The sequence below is a fragment of the Antrostomus carolinensis genome, unplaced genomic scaffold (genome assembly GCF_000700745.2).
Source record: "Antrostomus carolinensis isolate BGI_N321 unplaced genomic scaffold, ASM70074v2 scaffold916, whole genome shotgun sequence".
Classification (NCBI taxonomy): domain Eukaryota; kingdom Metazoa; phylum Chordata; class Aves; order Caprimulgiformes; family Caprimulgidae; genus Antrostomus; species Antrostomus carolinensis.
Window position 1 is genome coordinate 1 of NW_010323694.1, and position 25,177 is coordinate 25,177.

Here is a 25,177-nt window from a genome sequence, read left to right on the forward strand (position 1 = left end):
CCCTAACCATTCTATGATTCTATAAAATATGACAACCAATAAAATCTAATAAGGTATTAACTTAGTATGAAATGGCAGGACTTTAAATAAACACACTTTTTCCCATCATATACCAAAAATAGTCCCTAAGTGCGTAACCAGCAGTAAGGAGGTATGAAGCAAGACTCACAGCATGAGTTAATGGAGAAGTGACTGACAGACAACTGTTTATCATATCATTATAGTTATTTTCTATCTCTGTCCAGAGGCACTTACCTCATATACAGTTAGAGTTCCATTATCAGTATGAAAAGAACAGGACACGTTTTGACAGGTGCCACAACAAGTATGGTGACTGGAGGAAGGAATATATATTTGATGCTGGAAAGAAAGGAAAGCAAAAAAAGAAAAAAAACAAGTATTTTTTTAAACATGCAGTGTATGAAAATTCATTGATTTCTGCAACTAAAATACGAAGAGAAACAATATACGGATGGATGGATGGATATGTTTATGTATGGTCCTAGAAATTTCCTCTCAAAATAATCCTGGGGACATACATCATCACTCAAGTTCTTGCTGAGCAAACATGACTAGTAAAAGTCATCACTTTAACTTTTATCGTAATTGTATAGTTGTGCTCACAAATTGCATCATTCCTGTATTTTAATACTCACAGCTTCACATTGCTGGGAACAGTTCACCATTGTAAAATGCATGGCATTGTATCCTGTGGTCTGATCTTTTTCTTGTAAACACTGTACAGTGTAACAAAGGTCTCCATCCAAGTACTGAATCACTGACTGTCCAGGATTCAGCACTGTGATCTCTTGGAAGATGCACACATCATCCTTCTCTAACACCAAAAGAAATAATTGTTACCAGAAGGTGGGGGGGGGCAAATCACCAAGCAAATTAACAGAATCACTGTGAAGAGAAAACTAGGACAAATTCCTATGCTCTGCAAAAGTATTCTAACTTTTAGACTTGATTAGTTTGTGGTTTTAATTATCAAACAGGGTGGGGGAAGGACATATAATTCAGCTTAACAAAATGCTACAAAATGCAAACCTGCCTAAAATTGATAGTGTTCCTACTATGGAAGTAAAAAAAAAAAAAAAAAAAAAAAAAAAAAATCTGTTGTTCTTATTTTTAAAGAATTCTAATATTTAACATCGGGTTAAGTACACTATATGAATTATTCTGCACATCACAAAAGGTAGCCTTTCTGTCAATTAAACTAGTATGTCTACAATTACCTGTGGGGCAGCAGTATGCTCAAGCTGTACTGTAAATGTGTGCTTTGTTTCTGGAGGCAGCTTAGCCTGGGCTGCAATCAGGATTGCAACGTACCTCAAGCACCCCATGTGCAGCACAGCTGAAGTCTAGTCTACACAGGGTAGCTGAGTGGGGGAAGGGAGCAGAGGTCTGATCTTAAGACTGGGTACATACCCTCGTGCCGTCTGGCCAGGTCTGTTGCTCTGGTGAGATGTTGTCTCATTGGTGCTCAGCAGTGGACTAGAAGCAGTCCCACAGCTCACACTCAGCTAAGGTTTACAACTTGCCTCCTATCTGCCTCTCACCAGAGATACTTTACCTGACTCTGAAAGCACAGGCAGTTTTATAACACTCCTACACCCCACCAGAACAGACACAAAATTGATGGGTTAGCAGACAAAGCATCATGTTCAGAAAAGAGAGCATAATTGTGTAACTAGGCAACATAAAATCAAGATAAAAGAGTGTTTATGTTTGAGAAGGTTATTATGGTCCTATTTCTCCTTTCTTTGCATGCCCTTTTTACTAAATACTAAAAAAAAACCAGCTAGGAACAGGAAAAAGTTACCACAAATGTAGTGAGTACATCCACAAGCACTGGAAACACTACTATCTATTTTTTTAACTTCTCCCTGAGTATAAAAAGATAAAAGAGTTTGCAAAGTCATGCACAATTAAATGTAGTGCTAAACAGACAATTTTTCTCTGAAAATGTAAAATATTACTTTCATCACTTCCATCCTTGCTTTGATAAAGGAGAAAAATCACAATGTGCTCAAGAAACAGTAGCACATTCAGAGTTATTCAATGTATTCATCTCTTTAAACATGAGCAAAGCTCTTCATTTTCTCTAGGAAGGCATGTGCTAAACAGCAGTTTTTCCTGAGATATGAAGTTATTTTAATGATAAACATATTTGCAAAAAAAAAAAAAAAAAGCCTTCTATGAATTTTCTTCCAAAAAATATGTGAAAGCTATTCAAATTTACAACTCCTGTTTAGACTTTACATTATGCAGTCTTCACATAAGGGGGAGAGAAAGACAAGCTGCGAGCATTTGATAGGGAAAATATCAGTCTCACTATAGTAATAATGGGAGTTTGAACATTCCTGCATAATTATTTTCCAGATCACAATCCCTTTTTCAAGAAAACATGTGAGAAGCAAAATATTTATGACTTCTCATATCAGCTAAATTCAGTAATGTGAAATCATTTTAACCAAAAGCATAAATGATTAACAAAATAACACATTTCTCCAGATGATACATGTGATCATAAAGACCATTCCTTATTAATTATTAAGAACAATTGGGAATTATTTGCATGGAAAACCTTCCCAGCATATTGTTTCAAGTCAACATCGAACAGAATAATATTACAGTTGCTTTTCTTCAACATCTTAAAATACACAGTGAAATTACCCCAAGGAATAGCTGACAACACTATGCAGTCACTTGATGGAGTTACATGCTTGAGCTGGGGACTAGGAGACAGTCGCAGCCTGTCCCTGTTCAGTCTCATCACCCTTTACAACTAATTGAAACAGGAATGGAGAGGGAAGAGTAAGAGCTTTGAACACCTTTAATAAACATATCTAAAGGACAGTGCTTACCAATTTACAGGTCAGCATAGTAGTGTTTTCACAGTTACATTCTGAGAAGAGAACAAAAAACCTGTATTAGTCAGTTAGCTAATTGTTAGCTTTTGTTAACAGCCGTGACTAAGCAATAAAGCAATAATTACCACAGTGCCATTCTGGACAACACTGCCCGGGTATTTTTTCCTTCACAAGTGTCATGTCACCTGTGCAATTCATAGGAGGCTCAGAACAAAGATTTTCATCACAAACTAAATGGTGGGAAAAGACACATATGAGAATTTAAATTGCCTTTGAATTTTCCAGCTTACATTATTCTTGATTAACTAATTTAAAAATAATGATATTTTAATAATTTTTTATTGTGTTTCTTAAACATCTGAATTATATGATCTGAAAAATCTTTTCATTGCCTTAGAATATGTTTTTTCAGAAAACATCACACAGGAATCATTTAATATTCTGCCTACTTCAGAGTCACTCAAGCTGATAACCAGTACCAAAGTCAACTAAAATCACAGCTTTTGGAAAACTTGGTGGTTTTGTTTTTGGTTTTTTTTCCTCTCAGCTGCAAATGTGCTGTAAACCACATTTCTGTAAGGTTACAGGAAGCAAATTCCCTCCTGGGATGACTCAAATAAGAAAATACCTGTCTTATTTGCGGTGGCTTTCTGGGACTCTGAAAGAAGAGCACATACTAAGATCTAACCTTCTACCTGCCAGAATTTGGCAAAAACAGTGCCAAATACCTTTTCAGAAACTTTCAGTTAGTGCAAGTGATCAGAAAACGAAAGGACCAAAATATGGAACCACCTGAAGTAAAAACTACTAAGCTCCAAACTTACTGGAAGATAATTTAATTAATTGAAATTACTCAACAGCAATAGGACAAAAGTTAATCTAAATTAAGCAGTTACACTTGTAGACATTATTTAAGAACATATAGCACAATTTCTGTGTTTTCTGAGGCCACATTACACTGCAAATATTTTTCTACTGGCTGCTCATTGTTTGAATAGTAGTCAACCCCTCAGTATTTGAAACCCTTGACCTACTCCTTCCTTTAAAAGCTAAAAGTGCAAAGAAACTCCCTAAATACTAAGGAATGGTGCAGCAGAGGAACAACATGGAAGTTGTTTTACTACAGATATTTTAAAATATGAATAATTGTATATTTATACTCCAAGAATGGGATTCACTTCCACATTAAAATATCTGTATTTCTATCACCCTGAAAGTTAGCTATATGCTGTCTGGTGAACTAAATAACTCTCCAGACTCCATTGGCTGGGTTGGTTAGATCACCACTGTGTATACCAAGAACTCTGAACCTACCTCAAATACAGACACCCTCATTTAGATCTCTTAATCTCTATCTGAAGCCCACCCTAAATGCTGAATCAAAAAAATGTCCACACACACACAGTCTGTCATTTTTACTAAAGCTGGCAATGAATTGAACTGACAACAGTTACACTCACCACAGTAGTAATGAGGACAACAGTAATGTATGGTATTAAGATCTACAGTGAGAATTTCCCCTTCATCACACAAGGGAACAGGCTCAATACAGGATTCACAAACTAAATTGAAAAAAATCAGACATTTACAAAGTTTTAAATACTAAAAAGTTATCACGTGAATTCTATTTAGTAGATTATATAACAAGGTGTATTATGTTTGTTACTTGGATAACAGAGCTTTTATGTATTGACATTTAAATAAAAAAACATAACAAACTTCAAGTATGATGTTCAAAATTATGTTGTAAATAAAAGATTCCAAAACCAAAGGACATAATAATTCATGCTCCAGTTGGCCTGACCTGTGTGAAATCCCACTGACATTTCCAAGAATTCCTGGCTTAAGTTATTAGGTTTAGAACAATAGACCGTTTTTGCAAATACTTAGCTATTCCTTAATTATCCATAAAAACATTAGAGGCTTCTTACTACAGAGATAAGAGAAACAACAGGGATCTTCCTGTTTTGCTTCAACAATAAATTGATCTTCTCTGCAGTTCAGCTGGGAAGCATTGAAACAGACTGAAGGATCACATTCTGTAGGATGTGAAATAAACAGTATTTTTAAAAGAGTCACAAACAATACTAAAAAGATAAAGAAAATATATTCTTCATCTACTTAATAAAATAAAATACCCCAAACTGACTGTAAATCGAAAGTGATGCAAAACACAAACACAAACCCCCAGAAATATTGGAGAGTGTTAAAAAAACCACATCATTGCCTGGTACTACTTACAATGTCCCGTTCTATTAACAATCAAAACAACTTGAAAGGCAAAATTTCTTACACATTATACAAATGTGGAAAACGTCCCAGTAACTGTGTTTTTATATTTCCCTTACCACATCGGTACTGTGGACAGCAGGACAGGGGGTGGTAGCCTACCACTAATTTTTCATTGGGTTTGCATGTTGGAATAATGGTGTCACACAATGACATGTTACATTCTGTGGAATAAAAAAAATCAATTTTGACATATTTGAACAGATACAAGTGCAAGTCCTATAGCTAAAGATATCTATACCGTCTAGTATAGAGATCCACAAACTAAGAGCAGCCCAAGTCAGCTTAAAGTGTACTCCATACCACCATGTAGACCTCCAAGCTCAATCCAGGGCTGATATAGCTCCATTCCTGTGGCACTGTGCAAGCACAGTTGTATCCCTCTTAAAGCAGATATTTACTTGCTCTGCATCCTACACAGCTAAAACGTCCTAGTGAAAATACTACCTAAACAAATTGACAATACAGTGTCAGTTACAGGTATCTAACTATTGAGCAAAATAACCATATCAGCTGGACCATTTGTTCTCATTTTCCTTGAAGATGTTATGAAGAAATAAGTCTTTGGCTTAACATTTTAGGAGCAATAAGCTTATTCCTTTTTCTAACAACCATGGCTAGACAATATTAGTATTCAGTGATCAGCTCATAGTATACTGCTGCTGGAAAACAGCAGTAGGTCAGTGGTAGAGAAGATACTGCTCTTCACATCAAAGCACTAATAAGAAAATGAACAGGCTCTGAAGACCGCCCCAATTACCAAGGTATTTCTATAATCAAGTATTTCTCAATTCCTTTTGAAATTCCACCCAAGAGCTTAAAAATCCATTTTTAACAGACGTTTTGTTTCACTAGTGATTCTGTATGAAATGATTGATTCTGTAGTAATCTGTAGGAAATGACTGATTATGTAGGAAATGGCCTCAAGCTGTGCCAAGGGAAGTTTAGATTGAATATTAGGAAGAATTTCTTTACTGAAAGGGTTACCAGATACTGGAAGGTGTTGCCCAGGGCAGGGTGGAGTCCCCATCCCTGGAGGTATTTAAGTTGTCTAGACATAGTGCCTAGGGACATGGTCAAGTCATGGTTTAGGGGACTTGTCAGTGTTAGGTTAATGATAGACTTACTGGATTTATGATCTTATAGGTCTTTTCCAATTAAGGCAATTCTGTGATTCTGTAGTGGACTTTTAAGAAAAAAACCCCACCTATTTCAGTGAGTCAGTACTTAGGAAGAAAAGAAGCCTGCTTTGCTGGCCCAACCAGCCACAAGTACCTAAAAATTACTTCTAAAAATGCAACCTTGAACCCTGTCTAAATATTGTCACGTGCCAGTGAATGTCAAGCACTTACCTTATACTTGTGTTACTGAAAACAAGTGTGGTACATACCACAAACTTTCTTCGGACAGCAAGCTCTCTCTTCAATGACATGGACAATAACTTCCCCTTCTCTTTCACAAACTAGCGGTGGTTCCTCCTTGCATTCAGGTTCTACAGCAACAATGCTTCCATTTTCTAAACAGTTGTACATGCAACAGCCTCTCACGGACCCATTCCAGATCTCCCCAGCAGAACGGGGTTGTCCTTTGTTATCTGTACATGCTGAAAGAAAAAAACATATCCCTTGAACAAATAGAGAGCACAGATTGCCTGCAAGCAACTATGAATTACATCAAATCATTGCATAAAATAAGAGTCCTGTGGAGCACTGTGATCAAGGAATCCAAGAAAAGATCATTACCTTAAAAATCTCAAATGAACGAATGCTTCACTGTGGATGAAAATAAATAATGAGTGCAAGGGAAAGAACCTGCCATACTATTCCTTCTTGAGTACTCCAGGAAAGAAAGCCTGGGAGCTATGGAAGAACAACCATCATTTTTTCCCAGCATAATACATCAGCACTGGGTCTTGAATCCAAGTGAACAGAAAGCAAAAATTACTGTAGCTTGAGATAAAGCTAGGCTCTGTTGAAGGGAGTTGGACCAGATTCACCTTACTGGGGACTGACACAGAACTAAAACCGCTTACACTGAGCGGTGGTTAATATTGGCATATCTGCAAAACCACTCTGTCTTGCTGCACTTACTACATTTTTCTTCTGGTATACAGAGGTCAGAGTCTGTTCTATGCAGAATAGTGCCATTTTTACACACACAGTCTTCCCTTAAATAGGAACAGGGAGAATCTTCATAGAACCATTTATTCAAGCATGTCTTGGCTTCACAGGGTTGCACACAAGGCTGGTATTCCTTGCCCTCAGGACAAATCAATGCTGCAAGTCATAAAAAGAGGACATTAAGTGCTGCTGTTAATTCTTTCAGCATTTCATTGGATAAACAGGTAATAAGATTAACTGAGTGTATCACAGAAAATATGCATTTATATTTTTAACAGTACTTTAGGTAAGCAACTCATTCAATCAAGATTAAAAATTATTTGTGACACTTTGACTAAAACAATACATCTTAAGAACTTGTACCTGATTTACTAACGCTGTAATAGAATGACATAGTAGTTACAATAACAATAGAAAGAAGTATATTTTTAACTCATCACTATACACTGCAGCAGTATAAAGCCACATTAGTGTATAAAGCCACATTGGTGTATAAAACATGGATATCTTCTTACAACAGTAACCGGGTGTCCTCCATTTAACGCAGATGTTGTGCTTGTTGCATAAAGCCACATATGCAGAAAGTGCATCACACTCATAATTCCAAAAATAAGTACTATTGATCCACATCTTCTCACAAAACTCCTGTGGTGACACCTAGGAATATATTGCAGTTGAGAATTAACAATTAGAAGACCTTTCTGTAATTAAAATAAATCATTAGTTACAATAATTAGTTACAATAGCTGTAAAGGAAAAAAAAAATCACACGTGTCTAAAGTTAAAAACACTGTTTTTTTTCAGGACGCTAATTCTGCAAAATTTAAACCAGGATTTTTTATGCTTATTAGTAGGCACAGAACACAGTCCTCATGGGATTGTAACAGTACTCGCAAGACCTGTTGCAGTGTAGCCCTGTCAGTTAGAAGTCAACAATCTCAGCTAAACATTGTTGCTATACCTTCCATAATTTCCTGCTGTGAAAAAAATATTACTGAGTGCTCTGTTTCTGTGTCTATAGGACCCGAGAATCTGTGTTACTGGGTCTAAATGCAGGTGGTGCAATCTTATTTCTGTTGTTTTTATTTGCATAAACTTATAACAAGGTGGAAAAGTCAGATTTTGTTTCATTCTGCCTGTTCACAACTGTGCTGCAGCCCAGTTCTCCCTGTGGTTTCAGCAAATCTTCAAGTAGTCGCTCACTTCTGCTACAAACTTCATTACACTAATGACTCTATTGCCCATCCTTGTCCAGTTGCTTCATGCCTGTGAAGCACACAATACACTCCATCCACTCTGGCTCTGCCACCATCACATATATGATAGAAAACAAATTTCATAATGGTTGAACCAAGTGCTTGGCAATTTTGATGCTACATCAGGTTTTGCTGTAAACCAGGAAAAGATGCAATTGCATTGTATCTCAGGCTATGAAAGTTCTCCTGGAAACACAAATAAAGTAGGAATTCTGACTGTTTAGATTCCCTTTAATTATTTTTAAATGAGATAAGTTAAAACAATTATGAAAAGCATCCTGTTTCCCAGTGGTACTACTCTCCTTTCTTGATTCCAAACTGCCTACCATTGCTCCTTCCCATTAAGTTTCTGTGGCAAGTATCTATTAATCTTTTTAATCTTTTTTTTTTTTTTTTTTTATTTTTTAAATCTCTTTAACCTCTTCCTTTCAGAAGAACTCCCTGCATTTTTTTCTACCTGGGAAAGTGAGGAGAAGTCTTGGGAGTTTGAAGGAAGGGGCTCAGCTGTCTGCAATACCTTTAGCAGTATTTGTCTATGATCAAAATCAAATGTGTTACCAAAAAGTAACACAATGTAGACCAAGAGTGGAAGGGCACAACAGCAAGAAGTGAATCAGGAACCTGGACATGTCTATCACTGAGAAAGAAAGGGCCACTTGAGTAATTAATCCTTTTTATTTTGACTTAAGTAGGAAAAGTGAGTCAGACCTCAGAGATTAGAGGCTTCCTCATTTCCCATTCCCGGAAGCAGCTGTGTTGCACTACCCACCTCTAGTGGCAGTCTGCATGCTACAGTTGTAACCCCATTAGAAAGTACAGTGTCCAGAAACAAATGATAATAATTTCTGTAAGAAATGCTACCAAATTGTCAACGTAAGAGCAGCTATGTCAAGATTTGTTTAGCTGGAAATTTATTTAGTACACCCAGTCTCAGACTGCATGAGTTGTTGCTATATGCAGTGGAAGCAATAAGTTCATTTTAGTGACCTTTGTCAAGTATTTATTAAAAATAACTCTTTTGGAATGCATTTGTGTTGAGATAATGACCTGGTGTCTCTCCTTTGACCTTTGCCTACTAAATAATTTAAGATACAGCATAATAGCACAGGGATCCATATAGATGTGTGTTTACAACATACAAAAGTATTAAAGCCATCATGACAGAGGTAGTAAAGCCACCCATCCAGTTGTCAACTCATGAAAATAGACAAAATATTAAAAATGTGCATATCTCCCTCACTCTTTTCTTAACTATACATCTTTTATTTAATTTGCACCTGGAATTTCTCTGATTTTCATACTCACTTTCTTGTGACAAGGGATAAAAGTGCTTCTGTTTAACAGTTCCATGCAGTATGTGCAGTTATCTTCAGTACAGTTTCTTACTGGCCTCCTGGTTGTTACATCAAGTGATTTCTCAATTTCCCAACTCTGAATAAACACTTCAATTTCCTCCATATTTGTAATTATGGTCCCATTTTGCATTTTCAGGTCATCAGTAGGATCTCCATTACACACCCCTGGAGACAGAGCATCATATTCAAAGCATGAATAAACAGGCCACATTATTTCCTTTGGGAAAATGCACCTGATAAGGTAAGATTAATCTGCTCATCAGGCTCACCTGTGGGACTTAGTCATCTGAATTTATAAATGAAACAACCTATGTGCCCACTGTAGTTCAAACTTTCTACTTGTGATTTTAGTTGTCAGCTCAATAGCTTAGCAAAACAAGTAGATCGTACAAGTAATGACACTTTTCCCAACAATTAATTAACTTTTGAGAAAAACTGTCACCAAAATGTGCTGTTGAGTGTAACGAATTCACTGACATGGCACCAGATTCTGATCTCAATCTCCTGAATAGCAATCAGCTCCATGGGTGTAATTGGAGATGGCTTTCAAATTAACTGCTCATTGCTGATGATTTGACACTGCATTGAAACTTAACTGAACATTCTAAATGCAAGAAGTTACGAAAGGAATCTTTTGATGAATAAATTGCTTTCTCTAGAGAAAATATTTTTCTTAGTCAATTTATTACTACAAAACCACTGAAAAAAATGTCCCACCCAAACCCTTGACATCTATTGGCTATCTGAATTTATTATTGTGTGTATTCATTCATTCATCAGTGAAAACATATACTTCCTATAAGCACATAACAAGTCATTAATGTCAGAATGATTATATTCATAATAGTGTTTTACATCCCACAGACTATCAGCCAAAGTTCCTATATCCTTTTTTCACTTTCCTTCCGCATTTCTAACCACAGCCTAAGTCCTTGCCTTCATGCTTCCAGCCTTGCATCCTGATATTCTCCAAGGTCTCTTGTTAGAACAGGCCTAGCCTGGTGTGACAGGCTGTTACTCTCTCAGGCAGCATGGAGAAACACAGAATATGGTATTTGCATGATAAGAAGCATTTGACGGTAGCACTGTTTTCCAGTATTCTTAACACTTCTGCTTCTTGCTGCGGTCTTAATGCCATCCTACAAACTGTGCTGGCATTAGAATTTGTAGGTCCATACTACAGAATTGCAGAAACAATACAGCTTTAAAAATAAAGCAAATTTACCACATAGATAGAATTAAAATAACTCTAAAATACCCACTTGCATATAATTTTTACTGTCAGAGTTTTAAAAAGGCTCTCAAGGAAGCCTGAAATGTGCTAAATTTACTATCATTGTAATTTAAGTCTGAGACATCTCAGCACAGTTTTGGACCATAGATCCAACTCTAAGATGTCTGAATTTGGATTCACTAACCTCAGGGTACTTGGACCTTTCCCAAGATACACCTAGCAGCATTTGCATAGCAATAAACTCCCGCTGCTTACATCTGAGAGTTATTCTTCTCTCCCATAATCACTGAAATATACTGGCACTACATGAACTTCAAAAGCCACTCCCCATTGGAAATTTTCCCCTTTTCTTTACTTGACTTCAACAATATTCTTAAACACAGGCAGAGATGAGTACATTTTTTTTAAAGTTAATGAGATAAAATGTACTGATCATTACTCACTCTGCAAACTACTTTATTAGCAAGCAGTGCTTTGAAACAGAATTATTGATTTATTCTTATTAATAGAATTTCACAAGCCCACCTCAAATAGGATTGTCAGTGTAGTTAATGCAGGTCACAAGGAGAGCTATAGGGACAGCAGGTCACAGACACAAGAGAGGTGTAAATTTTAAACAGAAAGTTATTAAATAAGAAAAAAATTACCACCATAGCCTCACCACAAAGTCCTTCTGTCTTCATCGATGTGTTAGAGTGTAATCCATACTGTATATCTATGATGCCTGTAACATGAGCCCACTTGATGCTCATACCAGCTGGGGTATTAATGACATACATTGAGCCAGTATCCTGAATACTCAGTCCTTCTTTTGAAAACGGTAATGATTGAATTACAGAATCCACGACTACCTAAAATAAACCAAATACATTTTAGGGATAAAACAGATTGTGAAGATTTCTTTTATATGCCTTTATATTTTATAGCAAAAGATATTTTTTACAGCCTCTGCCACATACAATAATACAGTGCTTAAATCACAGAGCTTCCCATCAGTGCCATTTCCTATAACTGCAAATGAAGTAGGCATGAGAAAAAATAATGACACAGAAATCTTTTCTAATTAAGGAAGCAATAGATCTTATTTATCAAGTATGATACAATAAAAAAAAAAAAAAACAAAAACAAAACCACCTCACCCCAATTATTCTAAGTTATCTGTTCTGATCTGTTACTGACTAGTAGGAAAGGCAGCTTAAGTATTTATCATGTCTTGGAACATTTCTGATTGGTTCTAGGTTTTCTGAAAATATATTCTAAAGTATAAATGTTTTTGCAGTTTCTTTAAAATCTCAGAAGAACTTTGAAGTGTCATTTTGTATAAATGACATATAAATGAAGCATGGTGTCAGAAATGTGTATTTTTTGCTTCTAGCATACCATGAATTACTGGGAACCTGAAATGCAAAAGTAATCCTGATTGTGTAGTACGTTCATTATAAATCTATCTATTGCATTCTACAACAGAATAGCTCTCCAGCTATCTTTTAAGTGTACACATGCTAAATACTGGTGACATATACTTACTTTTCTCGCTAAACGATTGATAAGTAATTTATTTGTGAATGTTGTTACATTTAATTTCTTAAAACAGAGCCCTGAAGTGCTTGCAGGGGAAACCTTGAAAGAAAAAGTGACAAACAAGTTTAGTTACTATTGTTTTTCTAATTCTGTACCAGTGCTATAGGGGATTTTTGCAATATGTGTAATACTAGTGTATTTAATAATTAGTAAAAGAAAAAGTACTCACTAGCTTTCTTATTGAATTTGCACTCTGGAAAACATTAAAAATAGATTAGAAATGTAATGATAATAAGCAGCATTCTTATTTGGCAAAAATAAGTTGATCATTTTCTTTGCGTTTGAAGTTCTTCTACAACCAACTTCATAATTAAAGTAATTTAATATATTCCTTATAAATAATAAAAATACATATTTCCCAGCTAATGTAGTGACTCTTTTTATTAACTGTTTTTAGAAACTTTATATACTTGTTAAAGATTTAAATCAGAGCAGGGGTTTATGTGGAAAATAATACAGAAAAGATAACACAGTTACCTGAACAAGTTGAATTAAAAACACATAGAAATAAAATGGTCATGTCAATGAAATCCTCTGCCCTAACTTTGATAAAACTGTTGTTTTACCAAGGCATATTTCTGCACAAGATTGCAGCTCATATATACCATACCTCAGGTGACTTTTAACTAAACAGCTTAATATTGATAGCAACTCATTACCAGCATCATGAGATTCAGCATATGCTGCAAAGCCCCTTAAAAATATTTCTTGGAGAACTACAGCTATAGAATTCGAACTACCTGATCTGTGTTCACACCTTTATAGAATGCAACCAAGAAACAGTGAAGAGAGCAATTTAAAAGATAACCTCTAAACCAGTGTAAGGCTCGGGACTTAAAAATCAAGTGTACAGTTGCCCAGTAAGAGTGGGTAAGAGACCAAACAGGGATGGGAAGGAAAGAACTCTGATGAAGTTTCTCATCAGGAACTTGTTTATCCACAAAGCAAAGATGGAAATACAAGCCAGTTGTTCAAGGGCTACACAAATTAGGGCTACAGACAACGTGAAGGAAATGTATGTACAGACTCTAAGGATGAGACTGACCTGACCTAAACTGTCAGTCTAAAAATAAAGTGACTGGAACTCCTCTTTAGGCAATGCACCTACAAAGAACCCCTCATCACACTAAACCCAAACTCAATAATACCTTCCTAAAATAACTACAAATATTTTTGTGATTACTCAAAATATTTTATTATTTTGAGCATATTGTAAAGTATAAATTCAAGGCCTCGGGATTTGTGGGTGGATCACCTGAAAGGAGACATGGAGATTCAAAAGTTATGTCACCCCAATAATTTAAAAGGAACCTAAATTTGAATTTCCTTATAACATAACAATTACTATTTAATCTGAGATATAATTATTTTATCTAGACAGCATGATTAAGCATGCTCCTTGAAAATTAAATAACTTGCCATTTTTTAATGGGTATGTCTTTTATCTGAAAGTAGTAAGTGATACATTTTTGCAGACTTTCATACCTATAGCAGAAAAATTCAATAAACTATTACATTTCTTGTGGAAATGCAAGAATCTTACCTGATTAGCAGGACACTTTTCAATATGAGCAACAATAATTTCTCCTTGTAACTTGACTAAAATGTAGGAAGCCATATTACAAAGGGCTATGTTGTTTCCATCAAATGTAATAACACTCAGTTCAGACAGTACAGAACATTGGCCTAAAAAAGAACTGTCATTTAATGAAGTTACCACAAAACCAAATACAGGGCATTTCAAAAAAATTTCAGTTTTATCAATATTTGCTATCATATATACGTTCATGTGTATATTGATAACCTTGTTCTGCAGACAACATACTGAGGCACAAGCAGAAGCAAATTACTCAGTGGAAATGCCTTAACCTACTGCTATGTACCCAGGGTAGGGGGGAAAGTTTAAATTGGTGTAAATTTTCGCTTACATCAATGTTTTATGGGCAAGCCAATTAATCTGTACATTTTGAGATAAAATATATGCATTAAAATATACATATTTTTCAAATATTGATAACAAGAGACTTATCTGTCCTGTCTTGAGACAAATATTTAAAAGTGCGATATTGGTTTCAGTTATGCTGCAAGGTTTTTAATACGACTTTTCTTTGGCCTTTTTGTTCCCTTGGCAGATAGCCACGTGCCAGTTTCTAAATATATATAAAGACTGCAGTTAGAGCTAACTGCAATCTGGGGGCCCTGTCTTCCAGAAAATGCTAGTTTTTAATTTGTTTTCTTCACAAAATGTTGAAATCTCAACATTTATACTGATAAAAATTCTGCAAAGTCTCAGTTGGAAAATTTTGATGTTTGTGTTGCAGATTTCATTTCAGTGTTTTAATTCAGAACAAAGTACTTTGACTCTCTTCAACATTAATTCAAAGATACCAAAACATTCAGTATATTTCATTCTGTTTTGCTCATGAACAGCTCCCTTCAAATTCATTCCAGTATTCAACCTCATATTCCCACTGTAATAAACCCTTAATTTATTACTTGAAACTTACAGATCAAGGCTCTGTGTAGTATTTAAAAATCAAACAGTGACTTACAGGGACATTCCCATTCTGGACAACAACTATCAGTGTTAACTTGAACTGGCATTCCTTGAAAACCACAGTCTGGCTTCTGCACATCCTTAGGGCAGTTTCTTGAAAGATTATATAACATCCAACCCATATTAACACATACATACTGGCTGCATTTGTCCACAGGTTCAAGGTACCTCGGCTGTCATATAAGGAAAAAATAACCAGAATCAACTTTACATTCATTGCCTGTATGAAGTCCAAGCGATCACTCATTCATCACCCTGCTCTGAGGCAGAATCAGCGTATCTACATGATCCCTCATCAGTTATTTTGGCATGAATTGCTTTTGTGCATGTCCATTCACCCACACTGTCCCTGTTCCACCTAGCTTTGGTGAAATACTCTATGTAAAGCATTATGCACTGATGCTACATGTTATATTCAGTAATAATCTGAAGCATTTTAATCACAGAATCACAGATTGGTTGGTGTTGGAAGGGACCTCTGGAAATCATCTAGTCCAACCCCCCGAATTTAAGATATACAGAATCACGTATTTCCATAATTTTAAATCCTATGACAAAGAAACAAATGGGAAAAACAGAAAGACAAGGTGAGATTATGAAGAAAAACAAAAATTTCATTAATTACGGCTTTTTCTGAACCTCAGAGATGTATTTATCTATCTAGAATCAGCACATGGCTTTAAAAGTCATTTTTTTCCAGAGCAATACATCAAGTTGCAGAATATTCCAGGGTAGTATAAGAGCAGGGATACAACAATTCCCTAAAAATAATTGAGTATTTTAAAACATACAAATAAAAACAAAAATAGGAGATATTTTAAATCTCTTGTATTACATACATAGCATAACAGAACAGACTGAAAAGCAATATATATTTTAACGCATAGGGGCAAGTAAAACTGATCATACCACACATTCAGAAGATGTAGATATCAGTGTATGCATCACTGTACCAAAGGAAGCCTTGTCAGCTACAGCTGTCATTGTTTCTGTTCTTGCCAGGTAAGTTTGTGTTTTCACAGGCTTTGAAGAGGAAGGCAGAGCCATTCCACCACTAGTATGAGATAAATCTATTCTAGTTCTTGTCTGCAGGTCTGTGGGCTCTGTCATACTGAAATAAGGTTTAATGGTTTTATGTGTTGGGATTTTGGACCAAGCTAATGATGTTACATCCGGGACTCCAGAAAGAGAGAGGTTTTTTACTGAAGTTGTATTTCTTGAAAACGGTGAACTCTGAACTGCAGATACAGTCAAAGAAGGCAGGGAAGATTTCTCAGTTGTGGTTGACTTTGTCTTGGTAACATTTCTTTGCTCATGTAAAGTCTGACCACTTTCTAAAATATCCATGGTTCTTTCAAATGAAGTTGCATATTTAACTTCTGGAGCTGTAAATAAGGTACTCTTCGTCTGTGATAATGGACTTGTAGTACCAGATGTTTTCATGAATAAAATTTTTGGAGTTTCTTTAGTGCTCTGTGAAGCCTGAGTCGCTCCATGTGTAAATAAAGATTTGTGTGACACAAGCATGAGTGTGTCTATGGTAGTAGGAACTGAATCTGAAGCCACATAAAACTCCAAATCAGCAACAAAAGAATCGGTGTCTTTTGTAGTAATCCTAGAGGCTACAGTAGTGCCAGAAGTAGCTAATAAACTGGCTGAAGAGCTAGGTGGTATTTTCGAAAAAATATTAGGTGCTTTTAGGGATGTAGCAGTCACTGTTGTGTTCGTGATCATTGGTGTAGTGGATTGAGTCATGATTCCAGCTGATACGGCTGATAACGTTCCATCTTCTTCTGAAGAACTTACCCAAGAACTCTGTTTTCCTAGAGAAACAGCAGAGATATGAGTGGTCTTAGGAGGAGGTGAAGACACAGAGACCCTACTGGACTGGCTTTCTAAAGTGGCTTCAGGAGTTGTAGATATTAGTAAAGAGGGCATTAGAATGGATGTTTTTAATGTCGCTGAAAGGCTGACAGAAGGGCTTATGTTTAAAGTGAATATAGAAAACTCTACCAAAAAAGTTGCAAAGTCTATAACTGGACTTTTAAAGGTTCCTTGTGTATCTAGAGATGAAACAGATGTTTGGGTAGTAGTTATATTTTGTGTTAATTATGGTGCCCTCCTGAGTATAGGAATCAATGAAGCACTTGTAGTATGAGATGTAACATAAGATGGCATTGATGTTGATAACAAGATTGTAAATAAAGATTATAACATTGTAAGAGAAGGATCTCTAGGAATTAAACTGCTTGAACTTTGGGCCACATGTGAACTGCCTGGGTACTCAGTAATTTCTGAAGTAGTTATTAATGTAGCATTTAGAGGTAATACCAATGTCCTAAGAGGGAAAACTGTAGACATAATGGATTTCATTGGCTTTTTAGAAACGGATGACACTGAAAAGGAATCAGTGTACATTATGTATTTATTGTTGAGACTTTACTTGTGATAGACATATCAGAGATTGTTGGATTGACTAGAAGAGTGGAAGCAGTAGAAGGTACTTTATAAAGACTTTTGGAGGCAACAGTGACATCTGGCATAGCTTTGGGTTTCAGGGAGGTAATCAGAGAATGCATTGGTATAAATACTCTGTATGTTACAGAAGGACTTGAAGAAGTGTTTATAGGGATTTGGGAAGCAACTTGGGGTGAAAATACAGTCAAGGGAAGAGCAGCAGAAATACTGCCTTTTATTAATGGAGATGTCTGCTTGGGAACAGTCTCTGAAATTTCCACTGAAGATAAAAATGGCTTTGGATAAAAACTAGTTAAAGAACTTGCATTTAATGATATCAGAGAAGTTTTAGACAAGGGTTTTGCTGCTTCAAAATATGGAATTGTGATTAATTAGGGAAAATATTTCTCAAAGCTAGCAAATCTAGCAGTCACAGGAATGTGAGGAGCAGCTGAAGTCAGTGCAAAAATGGGTGTTGGGTAAACTACTGTTTGACCAATGCCAGACCTATTTCTAACAGACAAAGTAGATATAGGAGAAGTAGATGTGCTTAGTGTCAGCTGTGAACCTAGAAGAAATACAGGTCTTGTGAAAGTTGCTCTGCCAGCCAGCAAAGCAGACAAAGACACTTCAGAGGATACTGTTGCTCCCTTAGTATGACTTACTGAAGGACTTCTACTCTTCCCAATCCCTGCAGGCAGCTCAGAAGTGACAAAAGATGGCTTGGAGGTTAAAGTTGTTAATGCAGAGGTAGGGGGAACAGTTCCTAGCTGAGTAGACAATGTTTCAAGTGGAAATGGAACAACCACTAGGGAAGTGGGTATTAGTAATGTAGAACATGTTAGAATAGGACTTGCACTGTGAAGGGTTGTTGGAGTTGCTATTGTAATGTGTAAAGTTATAGATGCAGTATGTGATGTGACTGCTGAGGCTTGAAGAGCATTTGGAAAATCTGTTGAAGAGATGAGTTTGGAAAGGATAATAGGGCTGGCTGTGCTGTGAAGTACATCAGAAGGCTTCACTGTACTTGGCATTGAAAATATTGAATAGGTGGCTGCGTTAGATGCTTCCAGTGAATAAAAGTCTGTAATGGACTGTGCTGACATATTCATTCCCCTTAAAGTTGTGTTTGCCTTCATGATTATTTTGTTTGGCGCACCAGTATGAGTTGAGTTAGTCCCTGAAGTAATAAATAAAGGAGGCGTCTGAGGAAATTTCTCCATGGTAGCACCCATGTGAGAGATTAACAACGAAGGTTTTGTTCCAGTTGCTGATTCTGTAGGCGTCACAGGTATGCCTGAAAGGAAAAATGCATATTTCACTGTCTTTTATGGATTATTGGTAAAACAAAATAGAAACATTCATCTCTACTCAAACCCTACTTAAATATTAGCAAATAGGAACATCATTTTGCTAAGAAGATGACTTATCAATGGTTCCAGGTTGCCTCAAGACTTTGAGGAACTCAGTTGACTCAAGTTTTCTAATTTTCTTTGCAAATGAAGTAACTATTTTTTAATTATTAGTGAAAACCTTGATTTTGGAGAGCAGTTTTGAAGCAACAAGGTAATTCCATGGAAAATTCAGTCAATGCAAAATAGTAAAATATTTGGAATAAATAAAGTAGTATACTGTATGAGATAACTTCGTACTAGCAAATATCAAGCACAATGTATTTAATTCAAAACCTGTAAAATAAAATAAGTTACTATTAAAATATAATCTGTTAAAAAATACTGTATACCAAAAATAAGCAAATAATGTGGTATCTACATACACCAGAAGTTATGAAGTAGGTGCACTGAATTTGTTAGTGGTGGCTCATCAGCTGAGAAGTCTAAACTTTTCACCACAGCAGTATTTCTGACATTTGGGATCCTGCTCTTATATACATATGATATACTAACATTATCAAGTCAAATATAGTTGTGATGAGTATACCATCATCACAAAAGGTTAACTTTAACACACTATTAGAGAAATTAAAGAATTCAACTTTTGATATGACTTGTTTGGATGTAGGACATGTAATTTGGATGACTGGTAATGGGGTCTATGTTCCAAAGAGACATTCTTCAACAGAAAGATGTTCTGATAAAGAGTTTAATAAAAAAGCAACAATGTAGATTTGATTAAAATCTTTCCTGGGGTCTCTAAAGTAATTTATGAGATTAGACCAATATAATAAAATATACTTACAGTCTTCCGGATAAACACATTTAAGTGTGACCTCATCAAGGATCATGTTTTTGGGACAGTATGGCAAGCATCCTTCAACCCTTTAAAATATTGTATAATTAATTAATAAATTAATTTTAATTTCTTTTACTTTGGCAAAATGAAACATTTTAATGTCTTCCCCATCAGAGTTCTGACAACTTTCCTGTGTAATGGTGAACACAGCATTTTGAAGCATTTTAAGGTAAAAAATACATTGAACAGCACAATTCTGTTTCTAAATTATTAATAATAAATTCTTTGCATAGGCTGATGAACATGATAAATTCAGACCATTCTGCTTCCAGAACCAGGTGGAAGTTCAGACCCCTAAGCAGAAAGGTTTTCTATAGGATGAAGAAATTCTCTACGAGACCACTGTTTTAAGCAGATATGTTCATTCAAGACATTAAAATACTTAGACTAACTCTATAGCAAGTCTCATTCTTGTGTACTTTGAGCATAGGAGAGTGCAGACAAGTCCATATATTCCCTTACTTTTTTATTGTTGGGGGATTTTAATAAGAAAATCATGACATTAACAACCATTGCACCTGTATGGAAAAAGCTAAAACCAGAGAAAATTAGTAATATTAGTAAAATTCCCAATCATAAACTGCATATGCCTAGGGAGATAGTCTGAAATTCAAAATACCATTTCTTTTCCACCAGATTTTGTGCGTAGAGGTTTTAGGCATTTTTCCTTTTAGTTTGTTGTGGTTCCATAGATGCCAGGGGAAATCCCTGTAGACCAGAAATCTTGTTACGAAGTAACAACATAACATCCGCTGTGTGAAATCCCTCAGGTCATGACAGGGAGCATCTTTTAGTATAGAGTTCCTTCCTCTTACAGAAGAGGGCGTAGTCCATCCTTACTATTCCTACAGTTTTTTATCTCTGTCATAGAAACACCAGAAAGATGTAGCCATTTACAGCATCATGGGGTGCTGGTTTAGGATGTGAATACAAATTCATAGAAGGGAATAGCCTTAATTTAATTTAATAGAGTTCTACTTACCCACTACCAGAAGGTAATTCCCTGAGCTAAATACAAACCCTCTTATTTTTGTGTTTAAAGATCACTTGTAAGCAGGAATATATACAGTGGGAAATGAGTGGCTTGTTACAATTGTTTTCACAGAACTTGTGAGAGTTGCTCACAAGAGTGATACTGAAATCTGGATGAGTAAAAATGAAGGGATATTCCAGCTGCACTAATTTTCAGAAAGCTTATGGTACACATATTACAAAAAAAAATACAGTAGTAATATGAGCTTAATTTTACTTACAGAGGAAGGAATTTACATGCTATCCCTTCAGGATCACTACATGTTTTAACACAAGGATTAGCACAAGATTCATATCGCCATTCACACATCCTTCTATACGGCACAGATGCACTGAGTTCTTAGAAAGAAGGAAAGGGTATTATTTATTGATTGTGTAGTCAATAAACTATAAGTTTATAGTCTTTTCTCTAATGAACATTGGGACTGTCAGAAAAACTAAAAAATTAAAAACAAGTAGAGAAATTCTTGAGAGCTTTAAAATAGGTGAGATTTTGTTCATTTTCAGTTTCAACTATTTTAATTTCAATCAAGCTAGGCTGAAGTGTCAAAGATAGAAAATGGTACTCACTTTTACAATATATTCTTTTTATAAACCCTTAAAATCATTTAAACATAGTGAAGGTACTGTTAGTTGCAGAAGCAATACAGTTACCCCATTCATTCAAAAGAATAGATATCTATAGCTCACTACAAGACATAAACATGCATCATTTTGTGACATGCCACTTTCATTTTTAAAGAGAAAAACAATGAAAATGTAGTTTAAAGATAAAATTATCAGCTTATTTGCAAAAAAATAGAATATAATAGCATTTGGAGTCAGAATGGAAAACAAAGACAGAATAGTAATTAAAAATAGGATAAAATATATTTGTTACTATTGCTGATGAGAGACAAATGATCTGAAGGCAAGCAGAAAAAAACATACTTATCCTTGGAGATTGTGTAAAATTTACCTTCAATACTAAAGCTACTCAAACGTTTGAATTCTTCTGAATCATCATATTTTGCCACTTTAACACCGGATGAGGTGAGAACAATGAAAAAGCCTTTTTTACTGTGCAGTTCGAAGGCACTGAGCCCTGGACTCCAAAGGTCCTGGTGGTGGAAAAAGGTGGCTCGTCTCCAAAAGAAGGCACTTGCCTGCCACTGTTCCAACCCAACAGTTTCATTGTCATGTACATACAGAAAGTAGTTTGGTCTTTCAGCAGATTCAAGGGAAACAAGAGAGAGAGCTTTCAAAGAAGAAAAAAAAATATAATAGTAAGATTTTCACAGAAAACAACTCAAAAGTGAGATTAAAATCTATATATTGGCTGTTAATTTTGTGTAATGCAAAAAAAAGTTAGAAATGCAATGTCTAAAGCAGACTTCAAATGATCACGTAATTCAGAGACACCAGAGAGCTAATCAGTTAGATAAAAACTACATTCAGCATACTGCTACCATCTTTCTAAGTAAGTGATTCATAAGCAGTCTCAAATAGGCACTTGCTCAAAATTGGGAGTTTTTTCTCAAATTTGGACAAATGCCTGACAGTTCAGCTGTACCAAAATTTCATTAGTAAATAACATCACACAAATATTGTAAGAACATGCTTGACTTCACCTTGAGGTCAAGGGTTTTTTTTACATACAATACAATACAGCAATACAGCAAAAAAACCTGTAGCCAAATAAGACTTTACTCTCTATTTGCTCTACCCATGCAAGAAATCAAAAGTGAAGAAAACTCTGAAAATTTAAGAACTTAGAAGACTGATTTCAAATTTGATTTTTGACTTGAATAAAATCTTGAAGTGTCTTTCATCTAGATTAATACTACCTCATTCTTCACAAATATGAAAACTACCTGTGTACTGCACAGATATAATGAATGTTTTAATTCCACTTTACATGAGCTGGAGAATTAATTCTTCTGTTCTCTGTGCTTTCTCATTTCAAAATCATATCTAAAACCTTATTTTTTCCACTGTAAAACTGTCAACTGTATGTGAATATAGTTTCAAATTTTACTGTGAAGACAGCCCTTCTCTATGTTGATTTTTGAGCATTTGGACTTTTTTCAACAAATTAAATTCTGTGAGAAAGCAATGACAAAATTTGTATTGACTTAATTGGTCAATTGATCCAAAGCACGTGAAGAAAAGAAAATATATACAGAAGAAAAAAATATTTAAACATATTTATTTTTGGTTGTATAGTTTGGATCAGGCTCTGATAAGTGAAAAACAGAGTTTAGGAATATCGGTTCACCTAAGCAACTTCCTTCTATGTTGTATGAAGGTGCTGCTCACTAATAATGCAGGAGACAGACTGGTTGTTCCAAGTTGCACATTTTATAGTCCACTGAAAGTCACAAAAAAGAAGTGATTTTACCAGAGACAAAAACATCCTGCATTCATTCACCTTCAGTGTTGATACCTGCTAGACACATATGCAAAAATTTCCAGTTATAAAACGTAAGTTTTTTTTCATAAAGGAATTCTAGTCACTTTGATTTTGCAATATTTCTAAAACAATCTTTGAAAAGTCAGCTTTAAAGCTGCTGGTGAGGTTTTCAATTTTTTTATTTTTTTTTTTTTTTAAGTTGAAAAATCAGTATTCCTCCTCAGTTTTGAAATTGGCAACTTCACCCTCACTTATTCCAATAACTTAAAATATCTAGACTATTTTAGGAAATTTAGAAGATGCAGCAAAAATCATTCATAGTGTATTGCCATTAGCAAAATTGTTGAGAACACTTACATAAATCTTTATCTTTGAAAAGACCTGGAGTTATCATGAAACTGAAAAATACATTTCCATATGCTCCAGTTCTAGGCAGGGGAAATATCCTTTTACTGGATATGTTAGCTCCTATAATTGTGTCATTCACTCCATAACTTGCTAAAATATAAGGTCCTTCACCAAGACCTAAGGGAAGAAAAATCAAATGGAAAAAAAATTCTCTTTGTATAACATACAAAACTCAAGTCTTAGTTGACATAATACATTGCCTTAAATATTTCACCATAACTGGAATCAAATAAATTTGGAACTACAGCTCAGTGCCTCAAGGTACTATGCTGGCATAGGTCTGTATCTATCTGTTCAATGTACTCCTTTATACTTGGCTTTCTGCCCAGAATACAACAGATACAAAGTGAGCACAAAATAGTGTGGGTAGCTATCCTCACAAAATGTCCAGTACAAGAAAGCAATCTGGGTTGCTTTTTTATGGTATTCAGTCTTTTACATGTCCTTATTTCTATACTTTGAAAGATCAAGAGAGCAACTTTAATATTATTCCTCAAATAGACACTGAAGCTACTCTAAGATCTACAAGACAATTCCTCACCTCCCCCCACCCCTCCAAAAAAAAATATTCAAATTATAATTCAACTGTATTCAACTTTTGGCAGCAATATTACTTAAGTAGTTGTCTGGTTCATCCTCTCCCACAAACCACTTGCTTCTACCCCCCTACTGCCCCATTTATTATGCCATCCTAAAAGTGCTTCAGCAGTGAAGTGGTCCAGCTGAAAAATAACCAGCTAATTTTTCCAATCTGGTTCACCACATCATCATTTAAAAAGCTCACGCCAATATAATAGTGACAACAACTTCAGCTGGTACCACTGTCAAAACAGTACTGGCCTAACCACGCCCTGCAGCAAAGCCCTGGAGCTGTTTTTGCTGGACTGGAAAGGCTCACAGGGATAAATCCACATATACAGCATCCATCTTTGTCACTATATCCCACTGAAATGACCAAGAGCAGCATATTTCTAAAACCTCACCTTGTAAGTAATAAAAAAAATGTGTAAGTCAAGTGAAAGATTTTAATCTTCACAGTGAAAAGACTGAACCCATACCCAGCCTAAGACAGCTCCTTTCAAACAGGACTCTTCCAAGAGGGAAGGGATTCTCATAATAATGAGATTTGGTTCATCTAGAAGTTAAACATTGATCTCTGAAGAGAACTACATGAAAATAACTACCATTTTTATATGGAAACTATGTTGGAGCTCATATGTACATTAAGCCCTCAAGGTTGCCACAAAATGACCACTTCTAAAGAAGCAGTGAGACAATTTATGTTAAAAAGACCTTTTATTCTAAATCATTTAGTGTTTATCCCTATGTATTAACAGATATTTTGCCTATGACTTGAGCAAAAGCAG

The 25,177-nt window shown here is 35.4% G+C and overlaps 1 protein-coding gene across 1 annotated transcript in view; it reads right to left on the minus strand.

The window, feature by feature from the left end:
* Positions 1 to 255: 255 nt before the first annotated feature.
* LOC104527022 (otogelin-like protein) overlaps positions 256 to 25,177 on the minus strand; it is a gene marked incomplete at both ends in the record, with an annotated part of 33,333 nt that continues 8,411 nt past the window's right edge. Inside the window, 23 exons of the mRNA XM_029085608.1 lie at positions 256 to 360; positions 657 to 835; positions 1,826 to 1,889; positions 2,871 to 2,911; positions 3,002 to 3,106; positions 4,337 to 4,438; positions 4,808 to 4,915; positions 5,225 to 5,329; positions 6,556 to 6,768; positions 7,256 to 7,441; positions 7,801 to 7,942; positions 9,847 to 10,061; positions 11,792 to 11,981; positions 12,658 to 12,750; positions 12,881 to 12,904; positions 14,255 to 14,397; positions 15,264 to 15,441; positions 16,178 to 17,091; positions 18,753 to 19,022; positions 19,925 to 20,004; positions 21,232 to 21,349; positions 21,969 to 22,247; positions 23,760 to 23,927. Of these exons, the coding sequence (XP_028941441.1) occupies positions 256 to 360; positions 657 to 835; positions 1,826 to 1,889; positions 2,871 to 2,911; positions 3,002 to 3,106; positions 4,337 to 4,438; positions 4,808 to 4,915; positions 5,225 to 5,329; positions 6,556 to 6,768; positions 7,256 to 7,441; positions 7,801 to 7,942; positions 9,847 to 10,061; positions 11,792 to 11,981; positions 12,658 to 12,750; positions 12,881 to 12,904; positions 14,255 to 14,397; positions 15,264 to 15,441; positions 16,178 to 17,091; positions 18,753 to 19,022; positions 19,925 to 20,004; positions 21,232 to 21,349; positions 21,969 to 22,247; positions 23,760 to 23,927 (4,022 nt within the window). The remainder of the gene's footprint in view (positions 361 to 656; positions 836 to 1,825; positions 1,890 to 2,870; positions 2,912 to 3,001; positions 3,107 to 4,336; positions 4,439 to 4,807; positions 4,916 to 5,224; positions 5,330 to 6,555; positions 6,769 to 7,255; positions 7,442 to 7,800; positions 7,943 to 9,846; positions 10,062 to 11,791; positions 11,982 to 12,657; positions 12,751 to 12,880; positions 12,905 to 14,254; positions 14,398 to 15,263; positions 15,442 to 16,177; positions 17,092 to 18,752; positions 19,023 to 19,924; positions 20,005 to 21,231; positions 21,350 to 21,968; positions 22,248 to 23,759; positions 23,928 to 25,177) is intronic.